A 23,847-nucleotide genomic window follows, 5' to 3' on the forward strand; every position below is an offset into this window, starting at 1 on the left:
TTATTACAATTAATTATACAATATGGATGTGTTTTGTGACTAGCAAAATTTGAATCTGTGACTCTAAAATCAGCTACAAGGGTCGGTCCGGTTTTTTTTCCACTACTGTACTGTAGTTGCATGTTTGCTTATCTTTGCATCCCATTTTCGGGATTTCGAGTCCGCACAATCACTATTATTATTACTATTATTATTATTATTATTATTATTATTATTATTATTATTATTATTATTATTATTACACGTCATGTATATAATTCGTCACACATCACATTTTCGTCACAAGACTGCGAGTCACATAATAGACTTCTGTCACAGGTTTGCGTTTCATATGATACTCGGTCGTAACTTTGCCATAATTTTTATTTTTATAATTTCTCAGCGTTTATGAAGTTGCAGATATACACCGATGCATAAAATTCAACAATTTCTTTATGTAAACCAGGCTAAGCTCGTTAATTACACTGACTATTATCCGATGAACTTTTTGTTGTACTTTTTACCTTGTACTACGTCAATAAAGCTTAAAGCATCCAACAGTACAGGAAAATGTTGTTGACACAATAACAACAAATTATGAGGATAGTTACGGGTCGAATAAATCAGCTGGAAGGTTAGATATCGCTACAATTTAACCTCGTGAACCTAGCAGTATGGACATAGATAAATGGACTGCAGTTTTCCTCTGAAAGAGTTACACTTAACATGTTCGTTTGCTCGGTGACTTCATTTTTCTGCAAGTGAATGCAGGTATTATTATTATTATTATTATTATTATTATTATTATTATTATTATTATTATTATTATTAAATAAATTAAGTAATTTTGGTCTCTCCACTAACTACGTTAATAGGTTTGAAAATTATTTAACAGATAGACAGTCTTGTGTTCGACTAGGTAATTCTCTCTCGGTTCCATTTAATAGTTTATGCGGTGTTCCTCAAGGGTCTACATTGGGACCTCTCTTATTTTTATTATTTATAAATGATATAAGTAAAAGAATAAGTTCTAGCTGCCTTTTATTTGCGGATGATCTCAAAATCTTTCGCAAAATTAATAGTTTGGTCGATTGTCAAATTCTTCAAAATGACATTAATTCAATTTCACAATGGTCTGTTGAAAATGTAATGAAAATTAATCAATCCAAAACTTTTGTTATTTCCTTCTCACGGAAAACTATCTCCCTAAAATTTAACTATTCTCTCAGTAATGTCGTAATTACTAAGAAAGATTGTATTAGAGATCTTGGTGTCCTACTTGATTCTAAATTATATTTCCATGATCATGTGCAATATATTTATACCCATTCGTTAAGAATGCTTGGTCTAATTAGGTCTATAACTTATTCTTTTTCCACTCCTATGTGTTTATTAATTTTATACTATACGTTGGTTAGATCCAAGCTTGAATATGCATCTGTTGTATGGAACTCCATTACTTCCACTGGCTCGGCTAAATTGGAGAATATTCAAAGAAAATTTATTTCCTTGTGTTCTTATAGATTTTTACCAAATTCCGATTATAACTATGAGATTAAATGCAATTATTTCAATTGCGGTAGTTTGTTCACCAGACGTCAGGATCTTGATTATTTATTTTTTTGTAAAGTCATTAAGGGTGATATTGATTGTGAATCTTTCATAAGCAATATCAGTCTTCGTATTCCTGCTAACGGTTTAAGATTTCATAAATTGTTTTATAATAAGAATTCTAAATCTCTCTCTCCGGTCTGCAGATGCATTAAATATGCTAATTTGCATGGATTCAACTTGGATCCATTTAATGTGTAGTATATCTTTGAGTTTTTAACTCACTGATCTAATTTTATAATTATTTGTCCATTTTATTTCTTGCATTTGGTCAATTGATTAATGTAGACTATTCCATTATTTCAATTATCTCATTGTACTAAATTTATAATTTTATAATTATTATTTGATCAATGATTGATGTAGACTATTATATTGATTGCATTTCATCTCATTGCCATTTCTATCATTCATTCTCATCATCATTTGTTGTTTTGTTCTGTTTTGTATCGTGCTAAACTGTAATTGGCCTTGTGCTGTTGTTTTTGCACGTTAATATTCTAAATAAATAAATAAATAAATTATTATTATTATTATTATTATTATTATTATTATTATTATATTCTCTAGGATTGCTACTCAAAGAGATCATGTTACTAAATTTGCTTCTGATTGAATTCGTATGAAGAAAATTAATATAATTTAATACCGTATCCTTATTAATTGAATATCTCAGATCGTCTCGGTAATTCAATACCTGCTTTTTAGAGAACTCAAGGAACAATCATTGTAAATATATTATACAGAGTCTGCTGCACTAACAAAACATGTAATAGCATGATTACTCCGTTATTCAGCTTTAAATATTACATTATTCGAAGCAAGGAGGAAAAGTGAGCGTACTGAATGTAAACCTAAGCTATTCATACGCTCAAAAACATACGGGATGAACCGTAAGTAATTTATTTAATTTCAGGGGGTTATTCTTTGAAATATTTCAAACAGAACAGTTTAATATAATTTTGCTTGTGTTTTGCTTCATTTCCGAGAAAAAATTGTTTTATATTAAAGGTTTCATAGCGTGTTTTGGGAAAGCCATTGATTTAATTCCCAATACGCTCAGTGAATTTAACCCTTTGCAGCACAAATTAATTTTGTACGAGATCGTGCGTATTTGCTTGTTTTCCGCCCAGAACCAATACGCGGTAAGTGTGAAATACCACATTCAGTATTCCCAACGTAACACACATAACAATTTCCCTCTTCTTACCGCTTAAGCGCGACATTCATTTTTACTGCTTTAGGCTTTTAACATATTATTTTTAGAGACGTTTAACATAGTAATAATTATAAATTGGAAACTTACCACTGCAATTTCACTTAAATTACAATGTTAATTATTGTTTTTAAATATTTGCAAAAATTAAGTAAAGTCTAGGCTACTACTCCACGAAACTTATTGCATTCCTGATACAAGTAATATTAAGGAAGCCGTGAAAAAATCAACGAGATTCCAGATGCCGATGTTATTACTGCAATATGTTATATAAATAATATTGTTAAAATATTAAAATGAAAAATAAATCATTACATAACCTTACCGTTTGTTCTAAGTTCGCATTTATAGACTGTGGGGAAAAAAAAAGACAGACGTATATCACGGCCTGCTGGAGTATAGTAAACACAGAAAACATTTTACAGTAACAATGTTGAAGAAAGATATTTTGGTTTTCCGAAGTTGCCGTCATTAAACAGAAACCAACATGGAGATTCCATTGCAACTAATTAGAAATTCGTCTTTCAGGTATGTAATAAACGATCTTCGCACAAAATAATGTACTATACACGAGCGGTATGTTTATTTTCATGTTCTCGGAAATTAAAAAAGCTCAACTACGTTTCGCTTTTTCAATCTTTTCCTCGAACATGAAAACGTCAACATACCGCTCTTGTAACGTATATTACTATTTTATGTTTTTCATATCATGGATCATAACAAAGCTTCGATCAATTTTTTTCAACATTTTAACTTTGCACAGAAGTTCAAAACACCGATGGCACCTCTATGTACACTCAAGAGATAGTTCCTTGGTAGAGTATCTGTGCTATAAAATTTAGAAATAAAGTAAACTGTGGTTCTTCCGAACAACCACTATGCTGCAAAGGGTTTAAGAGAGCAGTGTATTATGATTACTATTACACTCTTACTACGTCATACTACTTTTGACCAATAAAACGGTACGAAAGGACGTATTTCAACCAATCATGGCTGCTTATCGCACAATTTTATCGCGTCTCTAGCATTTGTTTAATTTTATCGCGTCCCTAGCATTTGTTTAATTTTATCGCGTCCCTAGCATTTGTTTCTTTGTTTGCCAACATTTGAAACTGCGCTGGTCTGGACGTCAAAAATATATATAAAATTACAAACCACTCCAGTCGATGCACAGCAGTTTCAAATATGACTCGCATTGGCATTCAAGAACAAGAATTAATAAAAATCACTGATCATACCTATGCATATTCTGAAATCCGATTTACAAATAAATAAAGAGCACCATTCGGAAATCCTGAATAAGTTGAATACACCATGTAGGCCTAAATCAACGAGTTCCACTTCTATTACGCACACGTCCAATATACCATCAATTGAACCACCAACCACATTCAAATTTGAAAGTTGTACATTCAATAATTATTCCTTTTAAAATTAGTCATGTTTATTTTTTATGTCATCGCCGTTAATTAAAACTTTTCTAACACTTGTGTATATTAGTTAGGTTATGTTATAGCTTCTGCTCGGAGAGGATAAAAAGAACTTCTGCTATATGATATTATGGATAGTCACGTATCAGAGATTGTTTAATATTAAGATTTATTGAATAGTAATCATTACAGTGTCTGTATAAAGACACTACTGCCATCTAGCATGCATCTAGCGTAATATTTGTAATGTTGAGATGGTACAATAATACATTTGAAGACAGTTGTATTTTCGTAAGTCAATTAATATTTTATTGTATTGGAGTACTTCGTTACTTCTAATTTTTATATACTTTCTTCTAATCGTGTAATAGTCAATTAAATCCCACTCGAGTTTTGATTTTCTCTAGATAAATCAAAACGTCTAGTGAGATTACTGTTGATAAATTATTAAAAAGAATTTTAGTTTTGTCCTTTAAATATGAATAAATTTGATCCGAAAAACTGTAACATTTTAAAATTTCTTTTCAGAGTAGTGTACTACGATAATAAATTATTAAAAGAATTGTTTTGTCCTTTAAATATCGTCGTTGTTCCTGCAATAACTCCTATGTGATATATTTATCGATTGTCAGATTTTTGCTTTATTAAAAAACTTAAATAGTGATACAGCAAATAATAAAATCTCCTCTACGTAATTTTATTTCTTTGTTTCGAAAATGTAAGAATTCACAGTCTCTTATATACGGCTGCCATAGAATGAATAAATGTGTTTTTTCTTCCTAGTGAAAAATTTTATATTTTGCACATAGGAGTTATTGCAGGAACAACGACGATATGAATAAATTTGATCCGAAAAATTGTAACTTTTTAAAATTTCTTTTCAGGACTAAAATTTATACAAAACAATTTTTATCTCGAAAAGGAAGCAGAAACGAGCAAAATTTTATTAAAAGTTTAGTTTGAAACGTTTTGAAGAATAATCCGCTGAAATTAATGACATTACTTACGATTCGTCCTGTATGACTACTAAAAAGTACGTAACCAACACAGTTTAAATTAGTAGAATTTCAATTTAAATTGAGCAATGAAGATGAATTAAGTGGCTACAAAATATGTGAAGAAGATTACGGTATTTAGTTATTTCATAACTAGCCGCACCCGTGCGCTCCGCTGCACCCGTTAGAAATATATATATATAAAGTAATTACATAATTAAAATAGGACATTTGATCCAGGGAACATTCATGTTTGATAGAAGGATAAATCGTTTAATATGTTACTTAATTTAAATTGCATCCAAATAATAAAAATGCGATCATTTTGGTCCAGAGACACTCATTTGGTGCAATGACAATTCCATTAACCTGTTTCTTAATTTCTATTACATGCAACCATAGTTTAATGAAGATTGACATCATTTAGATTTAATGTGTATATTTTATTTTACTTGTTATAGGTTTCCATTGAATTATGGTAATAACTTAATTTTAACCCTTGTTTTCTACGTATTCAGTAAATGGCGCTTGGCCCACTATGGTTGTGAACCCTTCAAATAACTTAAATTATATTATATAAGATTATATATTATATTATATTATATTATATTATATTATATTACATTACATTACATTACATTATATATTACATTACATTACATTATATATTACATTACATTATATTATATTATATTATATTATATTATATTATATTATATTATATTATATTATATTATATTATATTATATTATATTATATTATATTATATTACATTACATTACATTACATTACATTACATTACATTACATTACATTACATTACATTACATTACATTACATTATATTATATTATATTGCATTGCATTGCATTGCATTACATTACATTATATTACATTACATTACATTATATATTATATTACATTATATTATATTATATTATATTATATTATATTATATTATATTATATTATATTATATTATATTATATTATATTATATTATATTAAACAAACTTAATTTAAATTCCAATTTTCATCGAAATCCGTTCAGCCATTATCGCGTGAAAAGGTAACAAACATACAGACAGACAGACAGACAGACAGACAGACAAACAGAAATTTCAAAAAAGCGATTTTCGGTTTCAGGGTGGTTAATTATATATGTTAGGACCAATTATTTTTGGAAAATCGAAAATTACCAGAAAAATTTCGGCTACAGATTTATTATTAGTATAGATGAAACAAATTAATCCTTCCTTTGTTATGATACAACAATCAAGCTTTGAAAAATGAACACGTTTCTTAGCCATTTGGCTTGTTTATTATACACATTTTCCAAGTATGAGGAAATGGTTTTGTATCATCAAACAAGAATAAAATTGGTTTGGTGCAATGTTATTACGAATGTGGTTATAAACTTCACTGCAGGATTAAGAAGATTTTGTAAAAATATTCATCTTATAGACGGTCCTTGTACAGTTCTTTCTTACAGTGCACTGATTAGTAAGTTTGAAGAAACTGGTTCAGTTAATGATTAAGGGGTTAGGTACAGCTTACAGCAGTAAAATTTCTGGAAATATTCAACATTTCTTTGCTCCATTACTCTATCTTGTACAATAATGAAAATTGGTATGTGTAAAACACTGTCCATCTGCTTTGTGCTAGTGACGTGCTTTGCATGGAGTGTGGCATTGTATGGAAATATATTACTACAAATCAACTGTGAATTGAAAGAATTATATACCGATACAATCAATATAAGAACAAGAATAATGTGAAACAATATTTTCGGGCATTTTCATATGAGGGGGGGGGGGGGAGTGGTTGGAGGGGGGGGGTATTGTGGGGGGGTTGATAAAATTAGTTACAGAATATTGTAAATTTAGCTTACATTTCATTGTTAAATTATTAATTTACATTTGATAAATATTTGACATTCATGTCGGACATGTAATATAGTAGTACATTTTTATATTGTTTTTTAATGGTTGTGACATTTTTGGTTGTGACATTTGGTTGATTGGTCATTAATGGCAGTGGGCATTTAATCAATGGCCATTATTGACTGTGGACATGTTTTATACTGGACATTTGATAACTGGGACATTTTTCATACTGAGCATTAATGATGATGGACATTTTTGCAGGGTTGTTGGGGGGGGGGGGTGTATGGGTAGTGTTGTTGGGGGGGGGGGGGGGTCGAATTTCTGTAGCGAACCTTCGATATAGACGCATTTACGTTAAAAATATCGATGTAAATGTTAGTATTGCGTTTGAAACTGTTTACCATATTTCCATTTTCATTATATTTATTGATATATTGTTTGATTTTGCTTTTTTTTTTTACTCGTCTATATAATTTCTACTTGTATCTTATTTACTTAATGTGTAATTTTTTGTTTGTTTTGGGTTTGGGTTGGTGGGGGGGTGTGTGGTGGTGGGGTTGTGTTTTGGGTTTGGCAAGAATAATCCAGTCTCTATCATCATCTATTCCATCTCCTCAAATCCATCTCTCAATATTATATTCATCATCCGTCTCCCTCGGTCTTCCCAAGGTCCTTTCTCGTCTCTTTTTTTCACCTCGGTCTCCATTTAAGCATTCGGCTTCTGCTCATACGTGCTACCTGGCATTTAATGTTCCTAATTATGTCAGGGTGAAAATACAATGCGTGCAGCTCTGCGTTGTGTAACTTTCTCCATTCTCTGTGAACTTTCTCCATTCTTGCATTGCATCTATTGATCTATATTGCTCTTATTTATCTATTGCTCTATTTATGTATCTCTGGTCAATTTACTTACTTGTTCCCTTATTAATTTACTTACTTACTCATTTATTTATTTATTTCCTCATTTCTTATTTACTTATTTATTTCCTCATTTCATCATTTACTTATTTATTTACTCATTTATTTATTTTTCTCATTTATTTATTTTTCTCATTTATTTATTCATTTACTTTCTTATTTATTTATTCATTTATTTATTTATTCACTTATTTATTTATTATTTATTCATTCATTTATACATTCATTCGTTCATTTATTCATTTATTTATTTGTTCCTTTCCTCATTTATTTATTCATTTCCTCACTTATTTATTCATTTATGTATTCATTTCCTCAATTATTTATTTATTTACTTATTTACTTATTTACTTATTAACTTATTTATTTATTTATTTATTTATTTATTTATTTATTTATTTATTTATTTATTTATTTATTATTATCTACAATGCAGCAAAGTCCTAATTACAATAGAACCTACAAAATTATAATTACTTGTGCCATAAAGATAAAAAGAAATTGTCTTCAATATTTGATCACTATACTGAACATCATATCACAGAGCTGAATGCGTCAAAGTAGGAAAATTTTATCATTTTCCATCATCGCCGTCACCATCATAGTGATTAAGAGAGGGACCATATACAATGAAGTTCACGTCACAATCCAAGACAAGAAGGGTAAATTTATGTAGCACTACTATTAGCGTTATCATTATTATTATGATCATTGTTCCACTATAAAACTACTTCAGTTTCATTGTAGTTACAAATCACAAAATACTAAAAAGCCAGATAAATGTTAATATCACATATTCATACTTTTAGAATACTTCATCTCTCTTGTGTTTACTTGGAGGTCCGTGTGCCCATTTTTTTTTCACACTTTTCAGTCCCATTTAGGCTACTGAAAAGTCATTGTATGGTATTGTATTTATTTACATTCCATGGTATTCGTACATCGCTTCATAGATATAAAATGTAACGTGTCAAAAAATCTTAATAGTACTACAGTCATAATCTAGTTGAAATATTATACAGAAGAGTTTTACAATATACAAATACAACCCAAGGGGTTAGTATCGATAATTAATACAAGACAGAAATATACATTTAGCGTTGTTTAATGTCATAAATTCACCTACAGAATAGAGGATGTGAGAAATTAGGTACGCCTTCAATCTGGCCTTAAATAATCTAAATGTTCATATTCACGACAAGTCAATACATTTTTATTTGAAGTTCATGCATTAATTATTAATCTTCCTCACTACAATAGCATAAACGTGTTCGTTTTTCAGGTTGGATAGCATTCTGTCAACAAAAATGTCTCTACAGATTGTTATAATTCAGCTGCTGCAGTTGATGCAACAATTCCAAGATCCCAAAGAGCAGTGCTTATTACCTTTCCTCGGCGAGTTGAAACGTGAGCAAGAACGAAGACTAAATGAACGAGGTAGACGTGAAGAACTGGAGAAAGAACTGACTACAAACTTAGAGAATCTACGTCAGGAGAACAGGGTGGCCACTTCGGAAATAAGGCTGTGTAAGGAGCAAGTAGAGATCTACAAATTGCAGGTAAACTTCCAGTGTAACAAACTAGCTTTGGAGAAGGAAAGGGAGCGTGCTTTGCAAGTAGAGTTACTGCTACAGAAAGAAAAGAACAAGTTCCTAGATGCAGAAATCAAATTAGAGAAACAAATAGGCGAGGTTTATGAGTTAAGACGTACACTTCAAAAGGTGCAGGAACACGAAAGAGAACTCGAAGAAGATTTGAAAAAGGAACTGGATCACGAGGCTAGACTTGAAAGAGAGCTACAAGAGGAAAAGAAGACTGTTGTGCAGTTCAGATCTGAATTGAAGAATAAACAAGATGAAGTAAGTAAGCTGAAGAAAGAACTGCACGAAATCAAAGAGCATTTAGTATATATTGATAAACAACGATTAGCTATGAAAAAAGAGGAAGGAAATCTGAAAAAGGAACTTGAGGATGTGAAAAGACTGGCTGACAAAATCAATGGAGATTTACAAGAGTATAAAGAATTGAACGAGAAGACGAACCAAATTCTGAACGAAAGGGAGAAAGTGATGGAGCTTCTGCGGAATGAAATGGAATCGGAAAAAGCACGCACGGCATATATGGAAATCAAACTTGGTAATCAAACTGAGATTCAGAAAAGACTGCAAGAAGAATTACAAAAGGAAAAGAAATGGAGATATAATATTACTGAAGAACTGAATCTATATAAAGAAAGTGAAGAGAAAATAAAAGGAGAACTGAAAAAAGAGAAAGAATTTTCAGCATCCTGGAGAAAGCAATTGCAGTTGGAGAAAGAAAGAAGGGAAGAAATTGAAAAGATGTTGCAAGAATGTAACAGCGAAGAGGTACTGAAAAGGATATGTAAAGAAAATGGTCATAGTTGTAATACATATAACAGGACACTGGAAAATATTACGGAGTGCGAAGGGAGAATACCCAATACAAATGGACAGAGGAATATTTCCGTCTCTGTGGATGAGGGATTACATTCGGAAATGAAAGCAACAGAGGAGAAGGATATGGTAATCGAAGAACAGAACAGTCTGCGTGAAGAAAACTTATCAGAAAAACTTGAAGTCCAAGAAAAACAAAATAATACATCGAATGAAGAGATTCAAAGTAGTCAGGAACGCTTAGACACAATAAATGAAGAACTGATCGAAGCCAGAAACTTGACGATGTTGTTGAAGAGAGCATTGCAGGTAGAAATGGAACTAAGATTGAAACAAACAGAAGAATTATATAAGCAAAAAAGATACGGGGAAAATCAGACAATAGAGCTCCAGAAAGTTAGAAATCGCGAAATTAAACTTTTAGAAGAAATATCACATATGAGGAATCGCGAGGAGCAACTAGAATCAACGTTAAATGTCCAGAAAGAATATATGGAGAGATTAAAGAAGGAACTGCAAGAGGGAAGGAACGAAGTAAGAAATGATAGTGTGAGAGAAGAAAACGCAGATAGAACCAGAATGGACGCACTTAATTATACTGTTCCTAGTCTTCTACAACTTCAGAAGGAGGCGAATATATCAAGGGAGTTAATTTCCAGACTGCTAAAACGAGAGTGTGAATGTGTCCTTCTAGAATCAGAGCTGGGAAGCTACAAGAAGCGGCACGGAAATTCAGTAGACACTGTAAGTATCGATTGAATCCAATATAGTAAAATCATAGTCTAGTATATACAGTCACGAAGCTCAATAAGTAATAAATATGCATCCATAGATAGTTACTAACCACTAGGATCGCTACTATCGCCTCATTACAGACAATGCGAAATAGTACCTGCACAGTCTATTGTTCCTAGCACCCTCAAAACTCAAGCTTCGTGACTGTATATACTATACTGTGGTAAAATCTCATTAATCAGGACTAATTGGGGGGTAAGTTGGATTGCCTGACATTGATATACTTAGTTTTGCCTGCTACCAATTCACATACTACAATTTTGTACACCTTTTTTTATACTTGATTGGGTTATTTATGAAAGGACCTAAGTTGCTAATTTTGTGAAAATGAGTTTGTAATGTACGAGTAATACTGCTCGTTGGGTGTAGATGCATCGATTTAGATATGAAGAGGAATAAGTTTCACACTCTATAATGCTTAGTAGAATTTATGATACAATTTTAATTTCAGCCTTAATTTCAAAATTTCGGCCAGTAAGCAGTTTTTCTTAAATTGCTAACAATTTAGCATTCAAGACTTAGGCCTTTTCATAAATAACCTATTCACCTTTCAAGTTGACCGGTTTAACGGAAGTCCGAATTATCTGAAATAACCTACAATAACAGTAGAAAATGCATTGAAACTCCGTTTATAGCAACAAAAGTTTTTAATGGTGTATTTAAAGGGCATATGCCTTATAGCCACATTTAAAACCTTGCATTCTCGTTTTGGCTTTTAGGGCTGATTTCATCAAGCTTATTTAACTTTAATTGTTATTTAAAGTCTTCCTAATTGACACTTAAATGGAGAATGCATTTCACCAAAACTTAACTTTAAACTCTCATTAAACTACATTTAAGTTAATTGATCAATATATTTGGCCATTGAAATAATTAATCCTGCATTAACGACAGTAATATTTTCATCATGACGAGGCCAATGATGAACTTTGTATTTGAAAATGATTATTTTCACCAAGATGGGCGACAATAATTTCCGAAAGAGAAGATTATTTTAATACATGGTCGAAAAAGATTTGAAAATGCGGTTGAACAAAAACAGCCTTCAAAGACCGCTGCAGGTAGGACATTCTAATCATTTATAGTTCGATTTAAAAATGAGAATTTATCTAAATCCGTTCTTCGTTTGCTACAATACTTTTTGACCTAGATGTGCTATATACAATGATGTTATTCTAGTTTTTCTACGTCTGTTTTCCAAAGCTTCCATTTCAGTTCTTTTATCGTATCATTCCTGTGTCCTCTTTTACCTTTAACAAATTTAGCTGACCTACACTGGATTCTTTCTAAGGTATTTATCTGATATATTCCATAAAGATCCCAACATGTAGTTCTGTATCCCATTAACAGTCGCATATAAAGTTCATTCAACATACTTGGCCTATATCACGTGATGTGACGTGATATAGCATGACGGTTCCAAAACGCTCTGTCCACGGATATTTCGTCCACTGTTTCGTACGTCCCTTTGATATTCTGTCCACTTTATTTTTTCGTTCTATGGTGTTTTATGTCCACTATTATTTCGTCCATAGTTTAAATGTCCATTGTGCTATTTAGTCCTCTGAATGTTTGGTCCACATTTTGTCATGTCCTACATTTATCTTTGTTCTCTTTATTAAGTTGTCCTTTTTATTGTCAAATTGTGTCCAATATTCCTGATTGTCTATTTGCATAATTGGATTCAAACTAATATTATTACTATACCACTACCACTACTACTACTATAATAATAATAATAATAATAATAATAATAATAATAATAATAATAATAATAATAATAATACTGTGAATGAAAGTGGTAAGAATAATTGTTGTGGACTAGCATGTCCTGTCTACTTACGGTTGTTATATAAGCCATTTTAAATGTTTTCACTTACGGTACTTCAAAATTTAATACTGAACCAATGAACTACATATTTCCACAGAAATGAACATTTTTATGCTACAAAATAATTCAGTACATTTCCATAGCAACCATTTTTATAAATTGCATATTGGATGTAATGGTAACCCAAAAATGAACAAAATATTAGAGGATAAAATGTTTAGTTGGCACAGAAACTAGTGAACAAAGAAAAATTGGGAAAAAATTATGGACACAATAATTCTTGACCGAAATATTAATGGACAATTTTTTTGGTGGACGAAATGTTTGCTGGACTAATTTCCTTGGGAAAAATAGCTGTGGACGTGAGATAGTGGACAAATTGTCTGTGGACGTATCGTCCTGGGAGCAGCGTGACATACATTATATTTTATGCTCGACCATGCCGAAACGTAGTAATTATACACCTGGTAGCAGACTTTAATGCATGTCATTAAAGTACACCTACTCATTAAAGGTCAGGTCTTTCAGCCAATGACGACTCAGGTTACAACTGTTCAGCCAATGACAGGTCAGCTTTCTACCGTTATAAAACCGCAAGTATCGATTATTCTCGGATATGCAATCGAAAGAGAATTAGCGAAAAGTCACGGACGCTGGAAATCCAATACTGTCGCAGAAGGTAATGTTCTGTTACTATAATAATTAGCGTTAATTGTAAATAATATTCAAATAAATTCAATTTGCCATCTCGTTTTTCAATGTCTAATTTAATTTCAATGTTATCTCTGTAGGTTCTTATGGCCTAGCAAGGTCAATGTGGATATCTGTTCCTCGGAAAAAATCAATACTTTCGCGTCTGCGCACATCTCACAACATACGGAACATTGCTGAAGGTCAGATACAATTAAAATTAATAATATCAAGTTAGAAATAGGGTCGAGCATAAAAAGTTGTATGAAACTCGCCTATAATGGTAATTAAGAAGCTCGTATGAAAATTATGAAACTCGCTTGCGTTCGTTTCATAAATATCCATTCTCACTTCTTAATTACCTTCATTATAGGCTCGTTGCATAATGTACTATTATGCTCGACCATGCCGAAATGTAGTAATTATACACCTGGTAGCAGCCCTTTAATGGACCTCATTAAAATACACCTATTCATTAAAGTTCAGGTGTTCCACCAATCATAAAATATCATTGTAGCAATATGAAAGCGCAAGTATCGATTATTCTCGGATATGCAATCGAAAGACAACTATTTTACTCTCTAGATTATATCGAGATCAATATCGACATTTGTTTCTCGGAAAAAATCAATACTTTCGCATCTGCGCACATCTCACAATTTACGAGGTATTGCACAAGGTCAGTTCCGCTCCTCAGTCAGATAAGAATAACATGAATACTTATGAATAATTTCAAGTTAGAAATATGGTCGAGCATAAAAAGTCGTATGAAACTTGCCTATAATGGTAATTAAGACGCTCGTATGAAAATTATGAAACGAGTTGCGCTCGTTTCATAAACATACTCGCATCTTAATTACTACCATTATAGCCTCGTTGTATAATGCAGGCCTACTATTAAAATGTCAATTTTCAAATGTTTCAATTAGTCACAATTAAAGTATACATCCAGGAACGAAGCCTACATGATAGAATCAAAATTAGTTCTCTTTTTAACTTTGCTGAAGTTTTAACACACAGTCTAGCTGAAGACAGGATGAGGCAAATGTTTGCAGCGAGGCGTTCTAACGGTGGAAGTCAATGGCGAAGTGGACTCGGCTTTGTGCCGTTTAAGAGTAAATCGATACCGTATCGTATCCGAAACACGACGCACATATGCGTCACGTCCTATGTCCAGACTTCATTACCTGTCTCCCACACAGACACTATGAGGAGTTCCGAACTCCATAACGGCGATAAAAAAAAAAAAAAAGAATATTACTCAAGGATGTAAATGGCGCTTGCACAGGGAAAAAACTGACGATTCAGTCTTCTTTTCTTTTAACTGATGTTGATAACTTTAGGCATTGTTACAATAACTGGTTAAAAATTACCATCGGTTTTCCACTGTTTCTTAATTTTAGATTGTCTGGATTGAACATGAAGCTAATTGATTTTTATAGACCATTAAACTTCTAACCATGTTTTTCTCAGAAAGGAGAAAAATCCGATGTTTCTGTGTCTTACATTTACGTCGTTATGGCTGGTTTCTAGAACATTAGACAACTCTTTAGCCTCTTAATTGAATATGAAAATTACTACAAAAGTGTTCCTACGAACTCAAGTTGCCTTCATACTGTATAAATCAGACATGCTCAACCGGGGCAGAGCTAGCCTTCAATCGAGGTGCAATAGTGACGTATAATCTCAGAATACCATGCAGGCATACCCATAATAGTACATTATGCAACGAGCCTATAATGATAGTAATTAAGAAGCGAGTATGGATGTTTATGAAACGAGCGCAAGCTCGTTTCAAAATTTTCATACGAGCGTCTTAATTACCATTATAGGCGAGTTTCATACGACTTTTTATGCTCGACCACATTTCTAACTTGAAATTATTCAGATATATACATTTTATTTATATCTGACAAGATCGGAAGTGACCTTATTCTAGGTCGTGAATTGTGAGATGTGCGCAGACGCGAAAGTATTGATTTTTTCCGAGGAACAATAATGTCATTGACCTTGTGTAACCCCGTTAAACTTGGTATAATCTTGATTATTGAATTCGACATTGAAAAACGAGATTACAAATTGAATTTATTTGAATATTATTTACAATTAACGCTAATTATTATAGTAACAGAACATAACCTTCTGAGACAGTATTGGATTTCCAGCCTCCGTGACTTTTCGCTAATTCTCTTTCGATTGCATATCCGAGAATAATCGATACTTGCGGTTTTATAACGGTACAAAGCTGACTTCTTGTTGGCTGAACACCTGTCAGCTGAGTTGTCATTGGCTGAAAACACCTATACTTTAATGAGTAGGTGTACTTTAATGACATGCATTAAAGGACTGCTACCAGGTGTATAATTATTACATTTCGGCATGGTCGAGCATAAAAGATATTCTACGTCACTATCGCATCTCGTTTGAAGGCTAGAGTTGCCATGACTGGGCATGTCTGGTGTAAATCATTGGATAAATTAAATAGTCATAGATAGTTGGATATCTGTTTAACCAAGGACATATAATCGCACCCCGGCAAGAACAATGTCACACTCAAAAAATCTAACTTCACAATATAATGAAAATAAACTTCACATTTTTTGTGAAATCAAAGTGCAAATATTTTAGAAAGGACAGTTAGTTCAATATGTACCTTTTTTAGTTAGAAATTGAGTTACTTGCTAATTTTATACATTCGAAAAACCTTTATGCTCGACCATGCCGAAATGTAGTAATTATACACCTGGTAGCAGAACTTTAATGCATGTCATTAAGTACACCTACTCATTAAAGGTCGACCATGCCGAAATGTAGTAATTATACACCTGGTAGCAGACCTTTAATGCATGTCATTAAGTACACCTACTCATTAAAGGTCGACCATGCCGAAATGTAGTAATTATACACCTGGTAGCAGACCTTTAATGCATGTCATTAAGTACACCTACTCATTAAAGGTCGACCATGCCGAAATGTAGTAATTATACACCTGGTAGCAGAACTTTAATGCATGTCATTAAGTACACCTACTCATTAAAGGTCAGGTCTTTCAGCCAATGACGACTCAGGTAACAACTGTTCAGCCAATGACAGGTCAGCTTTCTACTGTTATAAAACCGCAAGTATCGATTATTCTCGGATATGCAATCGAAAGAGAATTAGCGAAAAGTCACGGAGGCTGGAAATCCAATACTGTCGCAGAAGGTTATGTTCTGTTACTATAATAATTAGCGTTAATTGTAAATAATATTCAAATAAATTCAATTTGTCATCTTGTTTTTCAATGTCGAATTCAATTCACGACCTAGAAGAAGGTCACTTCCGATCTTGTCAGATACAAATAAAATGTATACATCTGAATAATTTTAAGTTAGAAATATGGTCGAGCATAAAAAGTCGTATGAAACGCGCCTATAATGGTAATTAAGAAGCTCGTATGAAAATTATGAAACTCCCTTGCGCTCGTTTCATAAATATCCATACTCGCTTCTTAATTACCTTCATTATAGGCTCGTTGCATAATGTACTATTATATTTCTCCAAGGCTATAGTGAACATATACTTTGAGTTGTGTCACTTTTGCGGTATAGAACATGACTTTTTCATGTGACTTACATTATATATATATATATATATATATATATATATATATATATATATATATATATATATATATAATTGACAAAGTTTGATGATTGACAATTGCAGAACTGCACTTCTGGTTTAAAGGAAGAGTGCTTCCGAGCAATAAATACTCAGCTAATTAATTAACTACACATAATAGAGAAAAACTGATATACTTTTGAAAACTAGAAAGTTCAAGCTTTCAGATGACACAAAAATAAAAAATCATATTTTTAAATAAAAAAATTAAGGGTATATTAGAACCTTAATTGCCGGTCTGACAAGTGAACATAGTGAGGGAGGAAAGCTTCTCACTCCACTTTTTCTTTCCCCTCACGCGCAGGTAGGTCTCACGAGATACAGCAACTTAGTACCTAGTAATTTAACCAGAATAATTAATGAAAACAATAAGATGCACAGTAATCACAGCTTTTTGAATTCAATGAACTGTTCAATTTGAAGAACAGCCTTCTAGATTACACTATTATTGCTCTACTGGCAGATTTTGAAACTATCTTATCAAGAACAATTTACTGAGATTGTTTCTCGAAATGGTATAATCTTAAGTGATAAAATACATATTGCAACAGAATTTAACTCGTATTTTACAAACATTGGCTTGGATATTGTATCGTCTATAAAAAATGACAATTTTCTTAGCAATGTAACTTCAGTAAATGTTTGTATGTATCTTTACCCCGTAACAGATGACGAAATAATCAATATAGCCAAAACTTTAAAAAATAATGTATCCCCTGGTTCTGATAACATAAGTGCTAAAATACTTAAGATTGTTATAAATTATATTGCCAAACCTCTAACGCATATTTTTAATTTATGTTTTCTAAATGGCAAATTCCCAAATAAATTTAAAAATTAAATTGTGAAACCTATTTTTAAAACAGGAGACAAAAGAAATATGAACAATTACAGACCAATACCATTACTTTCACGTATATCAAAATTACTAGATAAAATGCATTAAAGTTCGATTAATGAATTATCTTGATAAACATGCTATATTAAGTGATAATCAATTTGGTTTTCGAAAAGAATTCAGTACAGATAATGCAATATATCAAGTTACTAAAAAAATTGTTAGAGAATTTGATCAAGGTAACAAATGTATTGGTATTTTCCCCGAGATAAGAAAAGCATTTGATACAGTGAAACATGATATCTTAATTGAGAAATTAGACTTATTAGGAATCAAAGGTAATGCTTTAAACTTAATAAAATCGTATCTTGACCCTTGTTTTCTACGTATTCAGTAAATGGCGCTTGGCCCACTATGGTTCTGAACCCTTCAAATAACTTAAATTATATTATATATTATATTATATTATATTATATTATATTATATTATATTATATTATATCAGAAGTTACTGTAGTAATATTATAGCATTATGTCCATCTAGAGAAACTACACTTTCCAATGGTGAAATAATAATTAATTATACAAATCGGTTAATTTAGCTTCCGATATTACTTCATACAAACACAGAAACATTCTCTGTAGGCTATCTTTCATAGCTTTCGATTGTTGCTGTCCAAGGCCCCTTATAGACGAAGTCATTTGTTTTTTAATTCATTACACGGCCTTAGATGGCAGTTATTTTAATTTTAAAACTCATTTATCTCATTAAATATCAGTCCTATCAAAATTTTTCAAGGAATAAAACTTATCGCAAATTATTTTTAAAGAACCTCTGGTATGTAACATTTTTCATAAAAATCAATAATAAGCGAGACATTTCGATTTATTTAATTCAGGCCCCCTTATAACCCCCCTTTTAAATAATGTATTTTGAATGCCATATAGCCTAAAATCTAAGTTACAACGAACTTAATTTATATGCCAATTTTCATCGAAATCCCTCCAGCCATTATCGCGTGAAAAGGTAACAAACATACAGACAGACAAGACAGATATACAAACAAACATTTCAAAAAAGCGATTTTCGGTTTCAGGGTGGTTAATTATATATGTTAGGACCAATTATTTTTGTAAAATCGAAAATTACCAGAAAAATTTCGGCTACAGATTTATTGTTAGTATAGATTCCAGCAGATTTATATAAATACCAACAGAAAAGACAAGAATTATTACACACTTTATGCATAAATTAACACCTGCCTCTCTTCACTGTACATCCTAGCAATGACTTTGAAATTCTGCGCTAATTCTGTCACGTAGAGATAAACATGTCTACAGGAAACAGTCACTTAAAATGTATGAAAAAAGGAAAAGAAAACGTGAAGAGAAAGATAATTCTCATACGAACTATAGTAATAATGTACCCAGTCGAAGAAAGGCAAAGACTATAAACATTAATTTTAATGTCAAAATAAAGTTGTTTTAACATAGTCTAATACGAGTATTTAACGTCATTCAGCGTTAATCCAGGAATCAGGGTCCTTAATCAAAAGTGTAGAGCCTGTTTCAACATTGTTGTCTGCCACTTCCAATAAAATATTTCTTTCTTATTCTAGTCTCTCTTTACTGTCGAAAATCTTTCCTGACTTTTTATCTCCTATTTATTTAATAGTGTGCATAATTTCATAAATCACGAATATATTTTTTTTTCTTTATAATAGTTTATTATTTGTGTAGCAATGCTAAGATGTGTCTCAGTGAAACGTACAGCAGAGTTCGTATAGGTCAGTTTCTGTCAGATGCGTTTCCAATTCACTGTGGGCTAAAGCAAGGAGATGCAGTATCACCTTTACTTTTTAACTTTGCTCTAGAGTATGCCATTAATAAAGTCCAGAATAACAGAGAGGGTTTGTAATTGAACGGGTTACATCAGCTGCTTGTCTATGCGGATGACGTGAATATGTTAGGAGAAAATCCACAAACGATTGGGTAAAACACGGGAATTTTACTGGAAGAATGTAAAGAGATAGGTTTGGAAGTAATTCCCGAAAAGACAAAGTATATGATTATGTCTCGTGACCAGAATATTGTACGAAATGGAAATATAAAAATTGGAAATTTATCTTTTGAAGAGGTGAAGAAGTTCAAATATCTGGGAGCAACAGTAACAAATATAAATGATACTCGGGAGGAAATTAAACGCAGAATAAATATGGGAAATGCCTGTTATTATTGGGTTGAGAAACTTTTATCATCCAGTCTGCTGTCGAAAAATCTGAAAGTTAGAATTTATAAAACAGTTATATTACCGGTTGTTCTGTATGGTTGTGAAACTTGGACTCTCACTGTGAGAGAGGAACAGAGATTAGGGGTGTTTGAGAATAAGGTGCTTAGGAAAATATTTGGGGCTAAGAGGGATGAAGTTACAGGAGAATGGAGAAAGTTACACAACACATAACTGCACGCATTGTATTGTTCACCTGACATAATTAGGAACATTAAATCCAGACGTTTGAGATGGGGAGAGCATGTAGCACGTATGGGCGAATCCAGAAATGCATATAGAGTGTTAGTTGGGAGGCCGGAGGGAAAAAGACCTTTAGGGAGGCCGAGACGTAGATGGGAAGATAATATTAAAATGGATTTGAGGGAGGTGGGATATGATGATAGAGAATGGATTAATTTTGCTCAGGATAGGGACCATTGGCGGGCTTATGTGAGGACGACAATGAACCTCCGGGTTCCTTAAAAGCCAGTTAGTAAGTAAATAAATAGCAATGGTAAGAATTGTCATAACTTGATTAAAATTAATATGTGTCCCTCTTTCAGTTTTCTCTAAGGCTAACGTTGGTCAGGAAGTGTTCTAAATTTATTCAATTTTTGTATTTGTATTCACTTTCTTTACACGTATTTCTTTATCCTTTGAAATGGTTTACTTAGTCTAATATTTGATTTCGAATTCCGCCACTGTACCTGAAACTCTCAAATATCTTACTTTTCGTGAGATTTTTATAGAACTACCCTCATCCCTGAATTTATTTCAGGAGACGAGTCAAGTACCAGGACTACAAAACCGGTCACAAGAGTGCAGTAGCGACAACCTTTCTAGCAACGGAACATCACTTCTCGAGGCCGCTAAAGGAAACGATCCTAGGACTTTGTTAAAGCTACTATGTTCCGGTGCGGATGTAAACACTAGAGACGAACAGGGGTATACAGCATTTCATTGGGCAGCCAAAAATAGTAACTTCGAAGCCATGGAAATATTGTTCTCTCGTGGCGCAAATATTACAGCACGAAGCAATGAACTCTACAGCAATTCACCCGCTCATTTGGCTGCAACAGAAGACAAACTTGACGTCTTAAAATGGCTGCTCGACAGAGGAATCCCTGTAGATTCGAGGAATGACATCGGCAGCACTCTATTGATTGATGCTGCCTGGTTTGGATTTGATAACTTAGTGAGACTCTTGATTCAATACGGAGCCAAACTAGACGAGGGAATGTACAACTGGGACAACATTACTGCACTACATGCTGCTGTCATGAATGGAAATGTTGAGGTTATAAAAGTTTTGATTGGCAGCAATGCGGACATCAATGCCAAAAGTAGTATTACCAAAAGAACACCTCTCCATTATGCATTTTGGAATGGTGATCAAGATATCATTAAATTCCTTATTGAAAAGGGTGCTGATGAGACTGCTGTTGATGTTGCGGGGAAAATTCCGCGAGATATAGTGCCAGACAGTGAAGTAATTCTAAATGAATGAGTGGTTCCTGAGCCTGTAACTTTTAACTGTTTTAATTGTTGGAATATTGATTCATAAAGTCTTGATGTTCTTTGTTCTAACGTCTATACGTACGCAACAGTAGGCTATGTACTAGTATTGCTCATCGGAGTGACTGCTACCGCGGAGGAATCGGAGATAACTATTAAAGCTCTCCACCGGTGATCTCCGGTACTACCGTAGGTGGAACAGGGGATATACGGAGGGATGCGGTGGTTCGGAGCGAAGCGACAGTTAGCTCAAGGACGACCGACGCGTACGGACTGACGTGACGGTAGTTGTGAGTGGAATGAAATGGCACCAAATCGGATAACCGTCGCATGGAAATTCTTTAATTTAGTTGAAGGTAATAGTAAGGTGATACACTGTAAATTTTGTGAGCGAATTTACTCTAAGTGTGGTGGAACTTCGAATTTGTTAGACCATTTGAAGCGATCGCACAAACGCGAACTTGATGAAAGCGCCGACAAGAACAATTAAGGAAAACATTTGATACGATTTCTTTTTAAACTGTTTCAGTGCTATTGTTCCCAAAGGTCCAAGTATAGAAAGAAGTCTTGAAATTTCTCTAAAACGTAACTTTCGAGGCAATAAAAAACATATGGAATATTTAAAAAACAACTTGAGTTATATTTTACTGTTTAGACAACTTGGGTTATATTTTAATGTTTAGATTAAAGTACTGAGTTCAAGAATGGAACTAAAGAAAAATGTGGTAATAATATAATTACAATTATCCTTAAGTTGATATACGCTTATATTTTTTATTACAGGAAAAGAGTGGCGCGTTTTAGAAGAGGCAGTTCAAATACTGACACCCTTTAACACAATGACCACAATCCTACCCGGTGAAGAATCTGATTAAATTATTTTGGACAGTAAACTTTAACCCAATGATACCACACATTTTTGTTCCATTCTGAAACTCCCTTAATATATTTTACTTTAAACTAAACCGATTAGAATAATAATTTACAAAAACTGTTTGTGAATAAACGAGTATTTCCAGGAGAACGACAGTATAAATGTTTACATTAGCGACTGAAAAGCTTTACTTCTGCGTTAGTTTTGTAGTTAAATTTAATGTTATTAATTTGATCAGTGACATAAAACTAATACGCCTTTCCACATATAGAATGAATTTCAAAACTAGAAAAAAATCTGTTAGCTAACGTAGCACTTCAAGCAAAACAAAAAAACGAAGAAAGAGAGAGAGAGAGAAACATAAAAGAGACAATAAACAAGTCACAACTTATTTTAAAAGATACGCGGACGTCAGCGGACTCGAATCACTACCTGATCCGATTAAAGGAATGCTCAGCGGAAAGTGTATGCCTGCGCCACAGCACATATACAACCTGCGCTGCATCAATCGGAGGTAACCGGAAGACTCCGAATGAAAGCTCGCAAACAACTGCTCCGGAGAAAAACCTAATCATAAGCAGCAGTACTATGTACCTTGACGTTCTCAAGCACAGAATAATGTCTACTTTAAAAAGGAAATGAAATATCATACTGTAGAACTGTTTTTCTTTACATCCGTAAATGTAATGTGTTCTTATTTTCATTTCTGGCATGAAAAAGTTTACTCTGCATTACTCTGTGCTGTAGTTGGCCAATTCACAATGGTGTCATAGAAAGACTTTGCCTCTTCACTTACACATTTGAAGGGTACACGGGAATAACGATCAAGGTCCATTTTAGAAAGTTTCGAGAAAAACGAATTTTAAAGTTTAAGCACTTAATACTTTCTTATGTGTCTACTTAATAGAAATTGACGTAGTGGAATGTC

General features: G+C 32.7%; 1 protein-coding gene across 1 annotated transcript; it reads left to right on the plus strand.

Moving 5' to 3' along the window:
- The first annotated feature begins 689 nt into the window (after positions 1-689).
- Positions 690-23,209, plus strand: LOC138699526 (golgin subfamily A member 6-like protein 1). Its single transcript, XM_069825484.1, has 3 exons — positions 690-750; positions 9,314-11,189; positions 21,309-23,209. The coding sequence occupies exons 2-3, from the start codon at positions 9,339-9,341 to the stop codon at positions 22,035-22,037; spliced, it is 2,580 nt and encodes an 859-aa protein (XP_069681585.1). The 5' UTR covers positions 690-750; positions 9,314-9,338; the 3' UTR covers positions 22,038-23,209.
- The last annotated feature ends 638 nt before the right edge of the window (positions 23,210-23,847 follow it).

The sequence above is a fragment of the Periplaneta americana genome, chromosome 5 (assembly GCF_040183065.1).
Source record: "Periplaneta americana isolate PAMFEO1 chromosome 5, P.americana_PAMFEO1_priV1, whole genome shotgun sequence".
NCBI classification, from domain to species: Eukaryota; Metazoa; Arthropoda; class Insecta; order Blattodea; family Blattidae; genus Periplaneta; species Periplaneta americana.